At 40.1% G+C, this 16,530-nt stretch overlaps 2 protein-coding genes across 5 annotated transcripts in view; both read right to left on the bottom strand.

Annotated features, from left to right (window-relative positions):
- The window catches only part of arhgap32b (Rho GTPase activating protein 32b), an 89,324-nt gene extending 85,350 nt beyond the window's left edge, over positions 1-3,974 (bottom strand). For all 4 annotated transcript variants that reach the window (XM_008428364.2, XM_008428366.2, XM_008428367.2 and 1 more), the window contains exon 1: positions 3,414-3,974. The gene's annotated coding sequence lies outside the window, so the exon portion shown is untranslated. The remainder of the gene's footprint in view (positions 1-3,413) is intronic.
- A 3,891-nt stretch (positions 3,975-7,865) lies between these two features.
- LOC103476205 (vacuolar protein sorting-associated protein 26B-like) lies at positions 7,866-13,623 on the bottom strand. The gene is made up of 6 exons (XM_008428369.2): positions 13,195-13,623; positions 11,744-11,900; positions 11,075-11,239; positions 10,789-10,964; positions 10,552-10,694; positions 7,866-9,810 (listed from the first exon to the last, which is right to left on the bottom strand). Exons 1-6 carry the CDS (start codon positions 13,415-13,417, stop codon positions 9,673-9,675), a joined length of 1,002 nt encoding a protein of 333 aa, XP_008426591.1. The 5' UTR covers positions 13,418-13,623; the 3' UTR covers positions 7,866-9,672.
- Positions 13,624-16,530: the final 2,907 nt, after the last annotated feature.

Genomic DNA, 16,530 nt, shown 5'->3' with positions numbered 1-16,530 from the left:
CGGATTTCGTGAGTGATGCTACAAAGAATCAAATTTCAGAGAATATGTTCGCACACACTGCACTGTTATTCACTTTAACCTGCAGTGTTCCTGCAGAGATCCGTAAATGTTTACCGCGGAGCATCATGAATGAACAAGTTGCAGGAATAAAAGCAGAAAACAGCGGCATTAGTTCTTCATCTGGAGAGCAGAGTGCTGGATCAGAGACGCACACCAAGCAACAACATGCTGGGAATGTGGAGGCAGTTGCACAAACGCAGGCGAGCTGGGGATGATTCTCCAAATCCAAACAAGCACACACACAACCTGCTGCAGACAAATGTTCCACCAAGAACTGACCTATGACCTTGATGGCAGAACAGCTGATAACCTGTAATGTCACACTTCCAGGTGCGGAGACGAGTCTATACAATAACCAACTAGTCATTCTGAGCGACTAGAGGATGGATGAAATAAGTGCATGGTTCCCACTGTGACCCCGATGGAAACCACGTAGTTATGACATTAGAAGAATTACAGGACTCCAACTTGTAATCCAGCCTTCAGAAACAGGTTTCTTCCACAACTATTTCTTGGCTGGTCAAAGAAATTCAGTTGAAATTTCATTGAGTTCTGAACGGTACATGGACTGAATCTGCATAGAGCTTTTATAGTCATACTTTGCACTGAAGACACTTTGAGCCGCATTCACCTAATCTCACTCACAGACAGGTAAACATTCTATGGGTGCACCGATAAATCGGCCCCGATTTATGATCAGCCGATGCACAACAAACCGATCTTATCTACCTCTGCAAAGGTCTGAAAATCAGTCACTGTCCTCTTTCTCTTTACCATGAGAGAAGGCTGACTGACACACCTGCCCACCAGGTCATGTCTGCTCCTGCGCGGTTATCAATCAACTCCACTAAACTTAAGTCCCTATTTATAGGGACTTTTCAGACAACAACAAAAAAATCTGTATTGGCCAAAATAAAAACCCAGAAGTGGCAAGTTAGGCTTTTTCAAGATCAGTGATCGGAGAGAAAACTGCAATCGGTGCACCCCTGATTTATTCATTCACCTGCATTTCCATTACGAATTATTAAATAAATAATTACGAAAATGAATTCACTTAACATTGGCAGAATATAGACAAGGATTTGCACACACTCGAAATGGAAACACAGCAACTGATGCTCAGTAGGCAAGGTGGGGCTAAGTGCTGACATGTTTATCCAAAGCTCCTCAAAACACCTTACAGGTTGAGGACTGGACTTTGACTGGACCATTAGACCACCACAACAACTCTGCTGGTTAATCAGTCAAACTGGGAGCTTTGTGGCTTAGGGTTGGTAAAACAAATGACAGTAGAAGAAGTGTTTTTGGACCTAGTGTGTTTTCGGTTGAGCCCCGAGTATAAACACTCATTGACCTAAAACCTAGCTTGTGTGTGTGTGTATATTCTCCGTGGTTAAACAAGCATTTCAGCCTTCCATGCATGCATTGTTACAATGTAAACCAATATGGGAAGTGTAGGTTTTAAAAGACCATGGGAAATGTGGCTCAGATAACAAGAGAAGAGCTTTCAGACACGCCTATGTGGCTGAAACCTCATCTGGAATCCAACGCTTTACATCCAATCATTTCTAAACAGAACAACAAACTGATCCAGTAGATCAGAGCCTGATGGTACTTCTGACTGATCCAGCTCTCGGGAGGCAAATAATCTCAGCTAATCCAAGCAATGTTTTCATTTACAGCTACGGAGGAAAGAAAGTACACCCTTTGTAGGTTTTATAAGTGGATGCTGTCCAAATGGCCTGACCCCTTTTGCAGTTAATCTAACCTCTAATATCCAAAAATTATCTGTCATTATCTAGTAAAGAAAGATGAAACTAAAATAGAAGAACTTAGTATGTAGTATGATACAATGCATTTGACAGAAGCAGCTGAAAATGGCTCCTCTTAAGGGGATATGCTTTCTTTTAACCCTCCATAATAAGTCAAACTCCTTCAGATTTCCTGTAAGTGTCCCAACATGAATTTTGACATTTAACATCCGAACTGTGGTATGAAGAGTCTGAGGTGTTTTATTATTATCATTATTTCTAGGAGCATTACACACTTTGATATTGGGATGAATTTGCTAGGAGGTTCACTTCTGGAAAGATTAGCCACCATTTTTATTTTAACTGAAAAGGAAATCTCCTTGAATGACTTTCAAATAGTTCACAAATGGCCTATTGTCCCTCACTAGAAAGCCTCACTCCTTTAAGATCCTTACCTTTGTATTTCTTCCTTGGTATTGTGTTAACACACAACTGTGAGTTCTACACCCGTGTTTCCCCAACACTGGTCCTTGACGGACACCGCCCTGCATGTTTCAGATGTTTCACTGCTGTAACACACCTGATCCTGATTGCAGTTCAACATGTTAATCAGTTGAAAACAGGAAAACATCTAAAACATGCGGGGCAGTGTGCCTTGAGGACCAGGGTTGGGAAACTGGAAAATGTCCTGTTTTTCTAGATGGGGATACAGTCATATTCAGTAAATTAGAATATACATCCCGATGAGTCTTGTCAGATTAAAAGTATATGTTGAAAATAACCTTTAAACAGGTACTAAACATACTTTTCATTAAGCACAAGGTTGTATTTTTTTATTGGTCAGATGTAATATTATTTTAAATGTTATGTTCTTATTAGCTGAAGTAGAAACTCAATCACAAAGGCTTTCAAACATCTATCTGGGTGTAATTAATATATATGAATGTGTTTCACTCACTAGACATTCCTGAAATCAATGTGCTTTTCGATAATATTCGAATTTACTGAATGAGTCTGTACAAGTAGAAACACTGAACTCCCGCAGTGCTGATTTGAGATGTAAGCCTAGGTGGGTGACCACAGATTTCCCATGATTTTCTCCCAGGTCAAATATTAAAACATTAACAACCCCGCCCATTCTTTAAATGCATCAAAACTAATCAGAATCCGTTACGAAAAACCTGATCGAAGACATAATTAACCCATCAAGAATCGACCGCCTCTGCAAGTGGCACTAGTTTGGAACGACTAGTCGAGATTTTAGAGTGAAATATCTACCTAATCTTTTCTGTGGTGGTTAAACTATTAAATACTACCTGCAACCATCACATGTATAAACTTGTGCTAAAAGAAAAGCGCTGATTAGCGTTCAATCGATCCTGCTTTGAATGGAGGACCGGTGTGCCGTTCTCTCTGGTTTCTGGGGAAACGGGAGCCCCCACACCCCCTCCCTCGAGCCAGTCTGGCTTCGGTCGTTCCTCCCTGGCACGCACGTGCACTGTATTATTAGCCAATTCCTCTCTGGTTCTCCATCATTTTATCACACAGAGGAACGACAAACACACGGCAGGAGGCTGGTGTTGAGAAATGCGGTCAGAGTACCTTGAATTGTCCGCTCCGGGCTGCGGTCGCTCACCACCGTCCGCTGCTGGTGGGGTGATGAGCTTTTTAGCTTTCGCTGTCTCCGTCTGGCGTTTCACCGCTGTTTAATTCCCTCCACATCACGGCTTAGCCCCGCGCAGTCCAAACACGACAGACGCAAAGTGTCTGAGCATATTCCCCTGAAAGTCTCCGGGCTGGGGGCAAAAAAAAAAGCGCGCCACGGCTCGCATTCACAGCGAGTTTAGTTTCACCCTAAACAACAACAAAAAAAGAGAAGAGGCTCCACTGGGACAACAAGGCGGACAGGCGGCGGTTTCTGTCAGTTACTGTCGCTATTCGGAGGAGGAAAAAAAAATCAGGAATGCCGTCTCCTCCGCATCGTTTCATCCCATTCATAGCAAAACTCAATAACTCGCAGCAATGTCCTGCCTTTCCCCAGTGCCTCCCAAAGCTTGTTCCAGTTTAAAACTTGTTAAAAGCCAGTCCGGCGTGTGCAGCTCAGCGGAGAGAGTGAGCACACCTCGGGGTGGATACGGACTGGAACGGTCAGAGCAGGGGGAGCAGCAGCGGCGCTATCTCTGCGATGCGTTCACGGCCTATCTGAAACACGGGAGAAACAACGCACCACACAGATGTTCAACTGAAAATCGCTGAAGTAGTTTAGATGAACTGGGTTTCATTGAAAGCACCACTGAACACAAACAAGCAGAAATTTTGCGGTCCATAACAGAAAAACATATGCGGGATAACAGATTAAATACGTCTTGGATGGTAAACACAGTGGATTTTTGTAACAACAAAACTGCATTTGAATTAAACGAGTTAGGTACCCTTTATTCCCTTCCATTTATTTGGAACAGGAAATTAAGTTGTAGGGAAATCAGAGCTCAATCAAGATTCCAGTTCAGTTTAAAAGTTGCTTTTCAAGATGGAGTTCTGTTGTGGAGCCTCTATAAATTATTTTTTGCCATAATCCATCTGTCAGTTTAACATCCAGATTGATTAGCATCCATGAATATTTTGAACATTTTTGCCCAGTCACAGTAGCTTTATTACGCTGGAAAATGTCTCCCTAACCTGCAAATCTACCGCCAACCTTTTGTTGCTTCGCCTGATGGAATGCAAAAAATACACCTTTCCATCTTCTCCACTGATATTTCTCCAAAGCAGGCAGGTCATTTAATGCTGAATATATTATTTATTATGATAATATTTTTAGTCATCTTCAGTTTTCTTGCTATCTTGACCATCGTTCACACTATGGTTTCTTTGATAAATATGCAGAGAAAAGCATCAGTAAGAACATGTAACCAAACCCTCTGAATTTACATTTAGTAGCAAGGTGTTTTTGTCATTTTCTGAAAAATTCCTGATCATAATAAACAAGGCCTCTTTATATACACACATGCATTTCGTTACTTATTTGAGGGAAACTGAAAATTAAGTCTAAACGGCGCTGAGCGCGTTGTTTGCTTTTGTAACTTGACTTTAACAGTGCCAGTTCATATCTGTACTTTATAGTTGTAATTAAGATATGGCATACTCTACCAGTCTTCTAAAAATATTTAATCCCAGATGAGCCTGTGACCCTCTGAACGTGGCAACGTGTGACTTCCATACCGCATGAAATGCTGCGTTTGTGTTGCAAGAAATGCATGATTCACACATGTTGCAGATGTCGACGATTCCGGTCAAGTGATCCTCTTAGTCTAGGGCAAACATGAGTTGAAAGCGTATACTCCGCCAGTCATCAGCTGAACAATAAACCCACCTGTTCACACGAAGACCTGCATCAGTGGGCTGAACTCAAACAATGCACCCGTAGAAAGTTCAGACAGTGGTATTCCACCGCAAAAGCTGTGACTTTTATTTCTATGTATCACACAATGTTAAGAATTTAATAGAATCTGTTGATATTCATCCATCCTTGTATTTCAGGCCCATAGCACAAAATTAAAAACAAACAAAAAATGTTGTGACTATATTTTCACTTTTTAATTCTACTATAATGGATACCATGAGACGGAAAGTTTCATGTGATATTTGGTTCCTATTGTTCAAGTGGTTCTGGACTTACTTGCTGCTATAAATCACCTGCCTGCTGTTTCTCAGTGTTCATCTCGCACACTCAGATCTGGATCAGTGATTATTTCCTCTGAAGGAGCTCCAGTCATCGCGTTGGGAAACTGTCAAAAACAGTACCAAAAGATAAAACAGAATACGGCAGTGCCATTAATACCAATATAGTCTCTGCAGATTTCTTAATCCTCAAATTAGAGTGCAAATAAATTTGATTCAACCCTGCCCCCTAGTGGCAGATTTGGTTTCCATGCAGCATGTTGCATCCAGTGAAAGCTTTCATGATCAGTTTACATTAAAACGTTGAATTCAGTTGATTTTAAATCCTTATTAGGAAATGACTTCAGTGAGTAGATTCCAAATAAAATAGCAGAGTATAAAAAAAAGCACTTTATTTTAAGGCAGACTAATTCCCTGTTTCCGTCACTGACACAAAGGTTCTGGAAATGTTGCCCAGTCAGCTCTGAGTCATGGAGTGTTAACACTTTACACAGCAGCAAATGTGTCATAGTCAGGGTTCTCAGTTTTTATGAGAGGATTTGAGCTTCTGTCTTTTTTTATTCCGGTAAAACAAGAATCTTGGGCTGTCTTGACTTGTATGCAAAGGGTTTGTTTAAAATATTAAGTGATCATTTTTTTCTTTAGACAATATATCACTATAATTATGCACAAATGAAACAATTTTCTACATAAAATATTTTTATTGTTTCCTCTTCCCATTTAGGACTTTTTTTTTTTTTTTACATTAACAGTCCAAGAGGTTCCATTCATACTGCAGCAGACTTGCTCCAGGCACCAATCATAGTGCAGCTCTCTGAAAGCTTGACCACAGCTTCACCAGACATCTTCTTAATGACATTATGAGCTGAGGGAGCTGCTGCCGGAATAAGCTTTGCTCCCCTCGTTCGTTCAGATCAGTTCTTTTAATTTTCTGAGTGCTTGGCAGAGGCTTAGAGAAGTCCCGGTCGCTCCAAAGGGCTGGTAACAAGCTGGAGCTCTAACAAGCTTATTAGGGTCCAAGAGACAGCTCTAACCCCAATCTGAGCGACCCAGATGTTACATGGAACCCCAAAAGGTGGATTGTTGCCCCACCCACATTCTTTAAATCTAAACAGAAATAGAGCAGAAGGTTTTTGTAGCAGTGCTTGTTGTGAGAGCATGTACAACACTCTACGCTAATAAGGTTTATTCATAATAATAAACCTACGCTTTGCACTTCTACCATATTAAAGATACGGTATGAAATCCATCCAAAGATTTTTCTTTCAAACTTTTAATACCTTTAAAATTATGGCGGGAGCTGTCCAGGAAAAATACATCGGATTTTAAATCACGCTTAAGATAAACAAAATGGTGTACTACTTTCAAGATCATCAGTAACAGCTTATTTATCACGAATCTGAGGATTTGTCTCATGAAATCTGTCATTTTAACTTAAAAAATGTTTGATCATGAAAAACACTTGGTAAGATTTAAATTAGATTTTTTCATAGATGCGTTGTTTTTTTTAAATCCCAGTTCGAGTTATTTTGGAAATACATTTTCAGGTTGAAGATTTTCCAAGAATGGTAGATGTCTGGAGTGATAATTTCAGCAAAATGTGGTTTTGTGACACACCGACTGCGAGACTCAAAACACACACAGACATGCCAGACTTTTTAGACTGTGGCATGTATATGTGTAATTATTCTATTAGTAATAAAATGTAAAATGTATGTTTCATTTATTTCACAATCATGACCTACTTTGTAATTATCTTTCATATAACATCTAGATAATACATATTGGAGGTTTTGACTGTAACATAATACAGTCAAAACTGGACTCATTTTGTCCCGTACAGTGACTTGAGATTACCCTTATGAATTAAAACTTTATGAATAAATTAAACTGAAAAACATATGAGCTATTATTCTTCTATAAGGCATTATCAAAAAATGTTTAGTTATCTTTAAATATTTACGGAAGCATCCTTTAGGCACATATTGTTTGTGTGCCTTTTTATTGAAACATCCATTTTCTTTTTTCATTTAGTTATTTCCAGACATTAAAGATAATCTCAGTAGAAAGATGTTTATTGGAGTCACAGCAACCCAGAGCAGCTTATTGAATATACAAAATGGCATTTTGAAGATTTTTGATTGGTGATGAGCTCCAAGTATTTGAGGTCAGAAGACCTTCTTGCCATCCATCTGATCTTTAACAGACTGGAACTCGGAAATAGAAATATTACTTATTGATATTTAAACCTTAATCTGCTAAAGATGTCAGTAATTTTGGGTTTACTTGCTGCATGAAGTAGGGCCAGTAGCAGTTGTGTCTACTGTCTGCTGGATTTTACAGTTCTGCTTTGTGTGTAAGAACAAACACCGGTTAGTGAAAAAAGTTCTTGGAATTTTTATTGAATCTAAGAGCTCATTAAAATAGAGCTGTCCTTTCCCCCCCTCTTTTACATTTAAAATCATGATCCAAAGCAGCTTAACCAGTTCAAGAAAGGTACATGAGAACCCCAGGGAGTGTTCTGGATGATTGGCACTAAACTATACAGAGACACAACTGGCTAAAGTTCAGCCTGCAAACCATCAACAGGCAGAGGTCACTTCAAGGTCATCACACACAGACACACGTATCAACGCCGAAGGCAAATTTCACCTTCAGGTTCCACTGGTGAACTGTCCATTGTGAGCATAAACAAGGTAATTGGTGGGATTAAAAACAGCAAGAAAACAGAAGCCCTAAATAAGAGACACCACTGTTATTTATCTAGCTTTCATTCTCTGCTGATATTATTGTGAAAGGAACATAATCAAGTGTCTATGTGTGATTAGATTGAAGTGAGACCAGATGTTATTGATTAGAGATGCACCAATCTATTGGCGCGTGTTCGGAATTGTACAATTTTCCCTTGATCGGCTTACGTGCGTCGACGTAAAGAAAATCTGTTCAAATTCAATTGAACTAAGAACTCCGCATGTACTTCATGCTTTTAGCTGAATAAAAATCAAATGGAGGTTAGTGACAATTTGACTTTAAAACTCTCATGTCTGTCAGAATCCAAGTTAAACTCTTTAAGAAAACAGCAGGTCAGACCTCAAAGAAAACCACTAATAGTCAGAAAACATCTGATTGATGCATCTCTAGTTATGATAATTAGAAGTTGTGCTCATAAACCCCTGCCACTACATCTGTCACAAACAGAACAGAGAGCAGAAAGCAACTAAACAGAAGGATGTCATAGTGCAAAATAAGAAAGTTGGGCTCAGAAACAAGTCATTGGTGACTGTAACAACCAGATTATAAACATACCAAAACTCCATTTGTGATAGAATCCATTTTAACAGCTTGATGAATGTGTACTACATGTAAAAGGTTGGTTAAACATTTTTTTTAGTTTTAAAAAAGTACCTTACAATCATGCCGAATGCTCACAACAGCACTGGAATGTATGACAATATCTTCCAAATGATAATCAATGTTTGTCATGTTAATGAGGTTTGCCAATTCCTGTTTGGGATTCTGGGAGCAAGCCAAGTTTGCAAAATACAGGCAAAGTTTGCAGAAAAAAAGCAGAAGATGGCAGCAAAAATAATCCTATTAATGAGTTCCTATCACACTGTTAGGTTCCTGTGAAGAGTCACAGACGTGTGATAAATGCTATTGTTTAGTCGCTCTTTAGAAAGCTACTGTATGACTAGTTTCCTCACAGTGCAATATTCTAGCCACGTATAAACATCCAACGCTCTCCCAAACACACCTGTGAGTGACAGATTGAAGTGCACCTTTGGAAGATGTCCTCCTAAGCGACTGCTGTTGTAGATGCCACACAGATAAAGCAGACAGACCCTTTCCAGACTGATTACGTGGAACAGGGAAAGACAGAAAGTTGCTGGCGCCGATTCATCAGTCTGAATGTGGCCTGCTCCATGTAGATAGTGCTTCAAGATGCTTAAAATCAAATCAACACAACTCCAGCCCAGAGTGGCACTGTTTGTTCCCTTCACACACGCACGCATATACACACGCGCACACACACACACACACACACACACACACACACACACACACACACACACACACACACTGGAATTCACTCACTCACTCACTCAACATTTGGACTGACACCTAAGAGCTGTGTTCACTCAGACACAGCAGGAAGTGGAAGTGCCCGAGTGGCCGTGGTTTAGCTCTTGTCGTCCTCAGCGCTCTGACTGTGGGACCTCTCTGGATTGGAGGAGCCCTCGAAGCGCTGCGCAGCAATGATGGCCTGGTGAGACATGCTCTTCTTCACTATGTCACCTTTCCTCCACAGAATGATTTCCTGCATTAAAGAATTGGCATGAATCGCATTAAAAATGAGAAATTTTACCTGAAGCTGAAAATATTATTTTCACAGGTGTTCCCATGAAAAAGAGTAGGCAGCATCCGAGGTGTGCTTATCAAATCAACTTAACTGACCAAATTGATTAGGAGGGATGCGACCACCTCTGGCTCTGACACTGTGCTACTCTGGAGCATTGAGGTTAACAAACACTGGCAATAATCAATAATTGCTTCAGAGAAGAATTTGTTGCTGCACGTCATTGTCCAGCTCATCATTTTATCTTTTCAAAGATTCATTGTAGTTGCAAAACATTCAAAACAGAGCTAAATTTCAGGGAAACCAAACCACACTTAACTGTCCAACAAAAACATCAGCTTTATTGTCTTCATTTGCATGCAACATCAATCATTAGCTCGAGGAAACTTTACTCAACTTCTGTTATTGTCAACTCTTTAAAATCAAAATATAATTTTATCTATATACTCATGTAGAGCTGTTTTCTAGTCTTACTGACCATTCAAAGTAATTTACAATCCAAGTCCTTTTCCCACCCATCAATACAATAATATACTTGACTGAGTAAATGTTCGTTTATTAAATAGTCGTATTTTGTTGTTATTTTAATGTGAAATCTGATCTGATATTTTGTCCTATTTTTCCCCACCTCTAAGTAAAATTTGAGTTCTGTCAGTAACGCGCGCTTACTTTGCACGCTGCTGACCAAAACGTTCTGCTCACCTGCTGTTTGAAATAGCGTCTGTCCTCCTCGTCTATGAGAACCAAGTTGAGGAAGTATCGCACTGAAAACTTCTTGTTGACGTCTTTCATGGTGGGCGTCAACTCATAGCCTGCCAGAAACAGCCGGATGGGAATGGATTCTCCTGTCGCACCAGAAAACAACAACAACAGAGCAGTGAGTCTGCAGAAACGATAATAGTGCTGGACAGGAAGAGAAAGGCAGGACTTAGAGATCACCTCTGACCGGAGCGCCGTCCATAATCTCGTACTTGGCTATGGTGTCATTCTCGTTGTAAACGCTGGGTCCTGTGCCGGTGGTCTCTCGTCTGATGATGTCGATCTCCATATGTCTGATCTTAATCCTCACCAGGAGGAAGTAAATCTTCCCAACAATCACATCTTTTAAGTGATACCTGCAAGCAGAAAACAGCGTTAGCCTTCAGTGAGCATGCCACTATTAACTTGAAGGTGTAGTCATTTCGTGAATTTTAATAAATAAAAAAAAAACAAAAAAAACTCCTACTTGGATTTGTTGTACTCAAATTCTATGTGCAGACAGTCCTCGATCCCCACTTCCATCTTGATAGAGGAGTTGAGGTCAGGGTATGTGCTCAGGGTGTGAACCACGATGTCCAGCTCCTTGGTGATGTCGCTGAGCCTCCGGCCTATCGTCACCTTGAGGAAGTAACTGGAAGCAAACACAGTCCTTAGAGCATGTTGGAGAAAAACCCATTGATTTGAAGACAATCAACTGACAGTGCAGTCTAATAAACAGGCAACTTGTTAGTTGAACAGTTTGTGCATGTCAGACTGAATGAACTCTTCAAAGTGCAAAGAGCTGATGTGACATGAAAACCACAGGTCACATAGGTAATGGAGGGGAAGGAGAAATATTTAAAGTGGTGACGTTTCTAAGATTGTTTTAGAGCACAGCTGGATTATTCGGGTTTTAAGCACAGGTTGAGAAAATGATCACAGTCCCAAATAGCTTTGACACACAAAACCATCAACAGAAAGATGGATGGTTTTGTCACCACTGTCAACTACTATCTGTGAGGTGAACCTGGGTTTCACTGGATTATTCAAACAAGCAGCTTGAGGATAACATCTTCCAATAATTCCTACTGTTACCATGAATAACTAGTTCAGTTGATGGGCAACATGACAGAGATCATACGAGGACTTAACTTACCGTAACTTGACGTTCTGACCAGTGTACGACTCGTACGGTTTTTCCACGTGTGTGAACTCAAAGTCAAACGTCTGAGACTGCGTCAGCTCTCCCGGCCGAGCCAAGTCTTTCACAAGAGACACAAACTCATGGTGGTTCCCTCTGTCGTAGTACAGCTCTGAAAAAACATATTTATATGAGAGGACATAGGGTATCATTGACATTTCTTTTGATTGAGTTTAAAAAAAAAACTGATATTGGTCTGTGTAATAAATGCAGTTTCACTGTTAGCTTAGGACTATATTTACTTCTATGGAAACTTAAGGCTCATACTTTATGAACTATGTCTTAGTTAAGTGATTTCTGGTTCAGTTTAAGCTGAATAATTGGTTTGGCATCACAGTGAAACCTCTCACGTAAAACAGACTGGTTATGTGTAAAAATGTGATATCTACATAACCAGTGCATGGTTTGCCAACATAATACTGGCTGTTCTGGTGATACAGTTGTTGCCAGTGCATATCAGACCAACAACGTTACTCAGAACAGGATCAACCTGGATGTGCCCATAACTGTGGTGTTTTAAATGAGTTGTTGTCTGGACTTACCACTGAACTTTAATTACTGTATAATGCGCTGGTTTGTTACATTACCAAGTAACTACTTTAATTAGTTTCTCCTGACTTCCTCCTCCATGCTTCCCTGTCAAGTGTCCCTAATGTTAAGCTATTAACCCAAATTTTGTTAAGCGTAAAGTTAATCCTCCCACAAGGCAGCTTTTGACTTTTCTGCATGCACGTGGGTGTTTTTCTTTCTTCATATTTTTTCAAATTTGGACAAACAAAACAAAAAACGAGAAGTAGTAAAATAATATTTCCTTTAATCTGCTTACTGCTTCCTAGTTCACATAAAACTGCTCAAGTGTCTGTAAGTGAAGAAAGTTGCCATCTCTAATATTAATCAACCCACACTTGACAGAAAATTCTGTCTAGTTTGGACAGAATTTTCCAAGCCTGTTATGTGAAAAAGTGTCTAAATCAATAAATTTCTTAGTCGTGTTGATTAGGATAAACCTCGGCCTGCCATCTTTGATTTGAATCTGTGGCTCTACTATGAAATTAACTATTAAATGAAAGCTGCATACTTTGCTACTCCAACATATGGCACACGAACAATGTTTCCAACAACAGAGGGACGCCTGCAGAGGTCGCAAATAAAGCTCGTCGACGGCTGATAACGTCAGCTGATGACAGTTAGTTGTCACATCACGAGACAATACTTTTTAACTGCCACTTTCACAATTAACTTGTTGAGCGCTGGCAGGAAGTGAAAACAGTTATCCATTGCTGTACGTGGAATACATTCATTAACTGCATTGTGAGTTTAGATAGTTTGAAAGCCTTTTTGTGTCGCGCAATACTTTGGTGACTTCTGTCTATGGACACTGAAATGCAGGCCTACTAGCTGCTCACCTATCTGGCCGACAAACTCAACTTTGATGCCATTGTGCTCCAGCCTCTTTCCCGGGTACTTAAGCGTGACGTTTACTTTTCCCGACACCGTCTCTCCGTCGAAGAATAGGAAATATTTGTCCTTCTTTCCGTCTTCGCTGTTGTGTTCCGCTTTCTTCCTCGTCTCGGCGTCATTCAGAACTATATCGATGTCCGCAGTCTGACCGAACCCGAAGAAGTTCATTGCGGCTCGTTGGCTACCTCAGTTTCTGAACGCGGCTCGTGCAGATCGACGTGCTGCTTCCTGTCTAGAACAGCACAAGACAGTCGGATCTCGTTTTGTTGTGTGGTGTCGAGCGCGAGCTGCTTCCCAGATAATTGAACATGAACATTCCTAGTTACTACCGATTGAGTACGCATGCGTAGAAAGTCATGTGAAGGAAAGCTGTAAATAAAACTCTTTCTGCTGTGTTTATTCAACATGTTTTGGACTTTGGTTTTATTCTCTTTCTTAAACTAATGAAATTTATTAAGTATATTCCAGTACAAGAGTTAAAATAAGTACAGTTTGTAGTAAAACTATACTATCCGCTGCCTTTTTCCGCTCTGAGTCAACTATGGTCGGTGCGTGGCTCTACCATAGAGATAATATAAGAATAGACTCCTCCTGGACCGCTCTCGCCTATTGTAGCTGATGAGATTTAGGGCGGCCATCTTGGAGCGGTCGACCGCTCCACTCAGCCTTATGTGTTTGGCAGGCACAATGATATATCAGTGCATTTAATCGAACATAACACACATTTTTTGTTACTGAAAACCTTATTCAAACAGCTATCAAATCTACATTTATAAACAATTGTATTATTTAATTGTATTGATACATAGTTCATAATATTTAAATATGCTTAGTGAGGAAAACAATAGAATAGGAATAGAATATTCTAATATTGATGTAATACTGATGTATGATTAGCATTTTACAAAACACAGAACCGTTCATAATGTATTTAATAAATTATTTAGTAATATCAGTACAAATTTATATGAATATACAATCACAAACAATGATTAATAATGACACAAATAAATAATTATTAATACTGAATAATATATTAGATACATGTCTATGTATACAAATATACATATAAGCAGGTATAGCCTAATATATTATTGATTGGTTGAGTTCTAGCTTCAGGGTGATTCAGCAGCTGAGAATGAGTACAAAATCTGATGCGAGATTCATCAGTGCTGCAGTGAATCCGTCTCTTTAAAGATAGTACCCACTTCTTCCTCACACCGTGTCTTTAGGAAACCTTCAAAACAAAAACGGAAGATTTGGGAGGTGCCTTACTTGTGACAGAGTGAAAGAATTACATATAAATAGTAGTCTTTACCACTTTGTAAACTTTGCTGGTGGATGTTATAGCAATATAAGTTTTAGAATATATGTTACATTGTTTCATTTCTAAGGTAGGCACTTGTGTCACATCATCTAATTCAATGATAAAGAGTAATACATTTTTTAATTTAAGATTTATGGAATCTCGGTTAGTCGACGTAACGAGGGTAGCACTATAGCTAATATTAGCTGGTATCTCACCCGTGGACATAAATACAGTAAAGTAATATTCTAAATTACAAAATATACACAATAATATGTCCATCATACGTGTGAAACGTTGTCTGTCGAGCCCTCACATCAATAGTCCATCGATCCGAATAACAATATCCCGCAGTGCTGAGGCATCTTCTGCTGTTTTGCTTGAACAAAGTAGGAGGGACGACCGCTCCAAGATGGCCGCCGCATTTCCTGCGCCGGTGTTCTGCCAGTGCTACCCTTAAATCCGTCCTACCTTGTGGGTAATGTGCATGCGCGCATCGATGCTACGTCACATACTGCTTACTCAGCAGATTTCTGATAAATATTTTTATAAGACTCGGCGCAAGACGCCGGCGTCTTGGACTCGGTTCATATGTGACTCTGTTCGATTCATGTGTTTTATTTAATCGCAAATTACKGTAAGCTTTATTTAATTTATTTTATACCTGGCTTTTATTAAGCTGCTGTATTACTTCATGTTTTTAGTTTACATGACAGACAGCTTGTAAATATATTTATAAGCTTTAGTTTGCCGTCTGCAATGTCGTTAAACAAGTTATTGTTTGGCGGTTAATCAGGACAAACTACGTTGTCTTGTGGGCTCTTTTGTGCCTATGCTTTAAAATATTGTTGTTTAATAACACTCTTTATTACTAAACTTTGCTAAATAGATGTTGGCAGCGAAACTGTGTGAGATTGAAGCTGCGTAATAACGGTGTAATATTAGTGTACATTAATCATATCCTATCATTTCAGGTGCACAGTGATCTGATCTGATCTGCGCAGTTCGGTGGACACATTTCGGCTGCGCTGTATTTAATAAAGTCTGTCATACAACGTACTAATGCGTAAAAAAGAGTTGCGGTGATCTGCATTTGTCTGTGTTTAATTTAATTCCAATAAAAACGCAGCAGATTTCTTATAAATACGTCCTACCTGTAGAAGTTTCATTTCTCCGACGTATACGGTAAATTTTATTTAATTAGGCTGCTATGTACTGAAGACTGAAGTGGAAGCTTTGGAGGTGTGCTTAGCAAAGCACTGGAACAATTTATACACGATGACGATCTTTCTAATGGTGCTCACATTTGGATTTTGACATGCCATTTACCAGTGATCCATAGCGCTGCTAGCCGATGTGACTGTGGGCTTATCGCAAAGAAGTGGGAGAACAAGAGAGAGAGAAACGGCTGAAATCCCCTTCGTTTTTTTCCTGACGCATACTCTTCTAAACCGCGGCTGACGTGCAGTCGTGCTTTGGCTCAGAGCAGGCAGGGGTACGCCGAAGGGGTTGAAAGAGGGAGGCAGAACTTGTACCAGCAATTGAGGTTCTGGGGCTGGAGGGGCAGAGAGGAGGGAAGCATTTGTATGTGATGGATGAGAGGTGGAGAGGGCTGCAAACTGTCAGATGTTCCCTTTATCTCTATCTCGTGTGTTTTTCATAGTCAGAATGAGGAAAGGTCAGTAGGTGGGAGGGCCTAGGACCGAACGGAAGAAGACGCTATCACACATATCTGGTAGAATAATACAAAACAATTCCTCTGCTTATCTCTAATGGGGCCATGAGAAACATTATGGAAATGAGGCTTAATGGAGCCTTGACTACAGCCCCTAAAAAGGGTCACAGATCCATCCATCCATCCATTTTCTTCCGCTTATCCAGGGTCGGGTCGCGGGGGCAGCAGCTTCAGAAGGGAGGCCCAGACTTCCCTCTCCCTAGCCACTTCTTCCAGCTCCTCCGGGGGAATCCCAAGGCG

This window comes from Poecilia reticulata, linkage group LG14 (assembly GCF_000633615.1).
Source record: "Poecilia reticulata strain Guanapo linkage group LG14, Guppy_female_1.0+MT, whole genome shotgun sequence".
Taxonomy (NCBI): domain Eukaryota; kingdom Metazoa; phylum Chordata; class Actinopteri; order Cyprinodontiformes; family Poeciliidae; genus Poecilia; species Poecilia reticulata.
The sequence above is the reverse complement of the archived record's forward strand: the minus strand, read 5'-3'. Positions and strand labels throughout refer to the sequence as shown.

Coding starts and splice junctions, on each gene's coding strand:
- LOC103476205 (XM_008428369.2), bottom strand. CDS start 13,417: ATGAACTTCTTCGGGTTCGGTCAGACTGCGGACATCGATATAGTTCTG. Junction 11,240..11,743: donor GGTCAGAACGTCAAGTTACG/GTAAGTTAAGTC, acceptor GTTTGCTTCCAG/TTACTTCCTCAAGGTGACGA. Junction 10,965..11,074: donor TTTGAGTACAACAAATCCAA/GTAGGAGTTTTT, acceptor TTCTGCTTGCAG/GTATCACTTAAAAGATGTGA.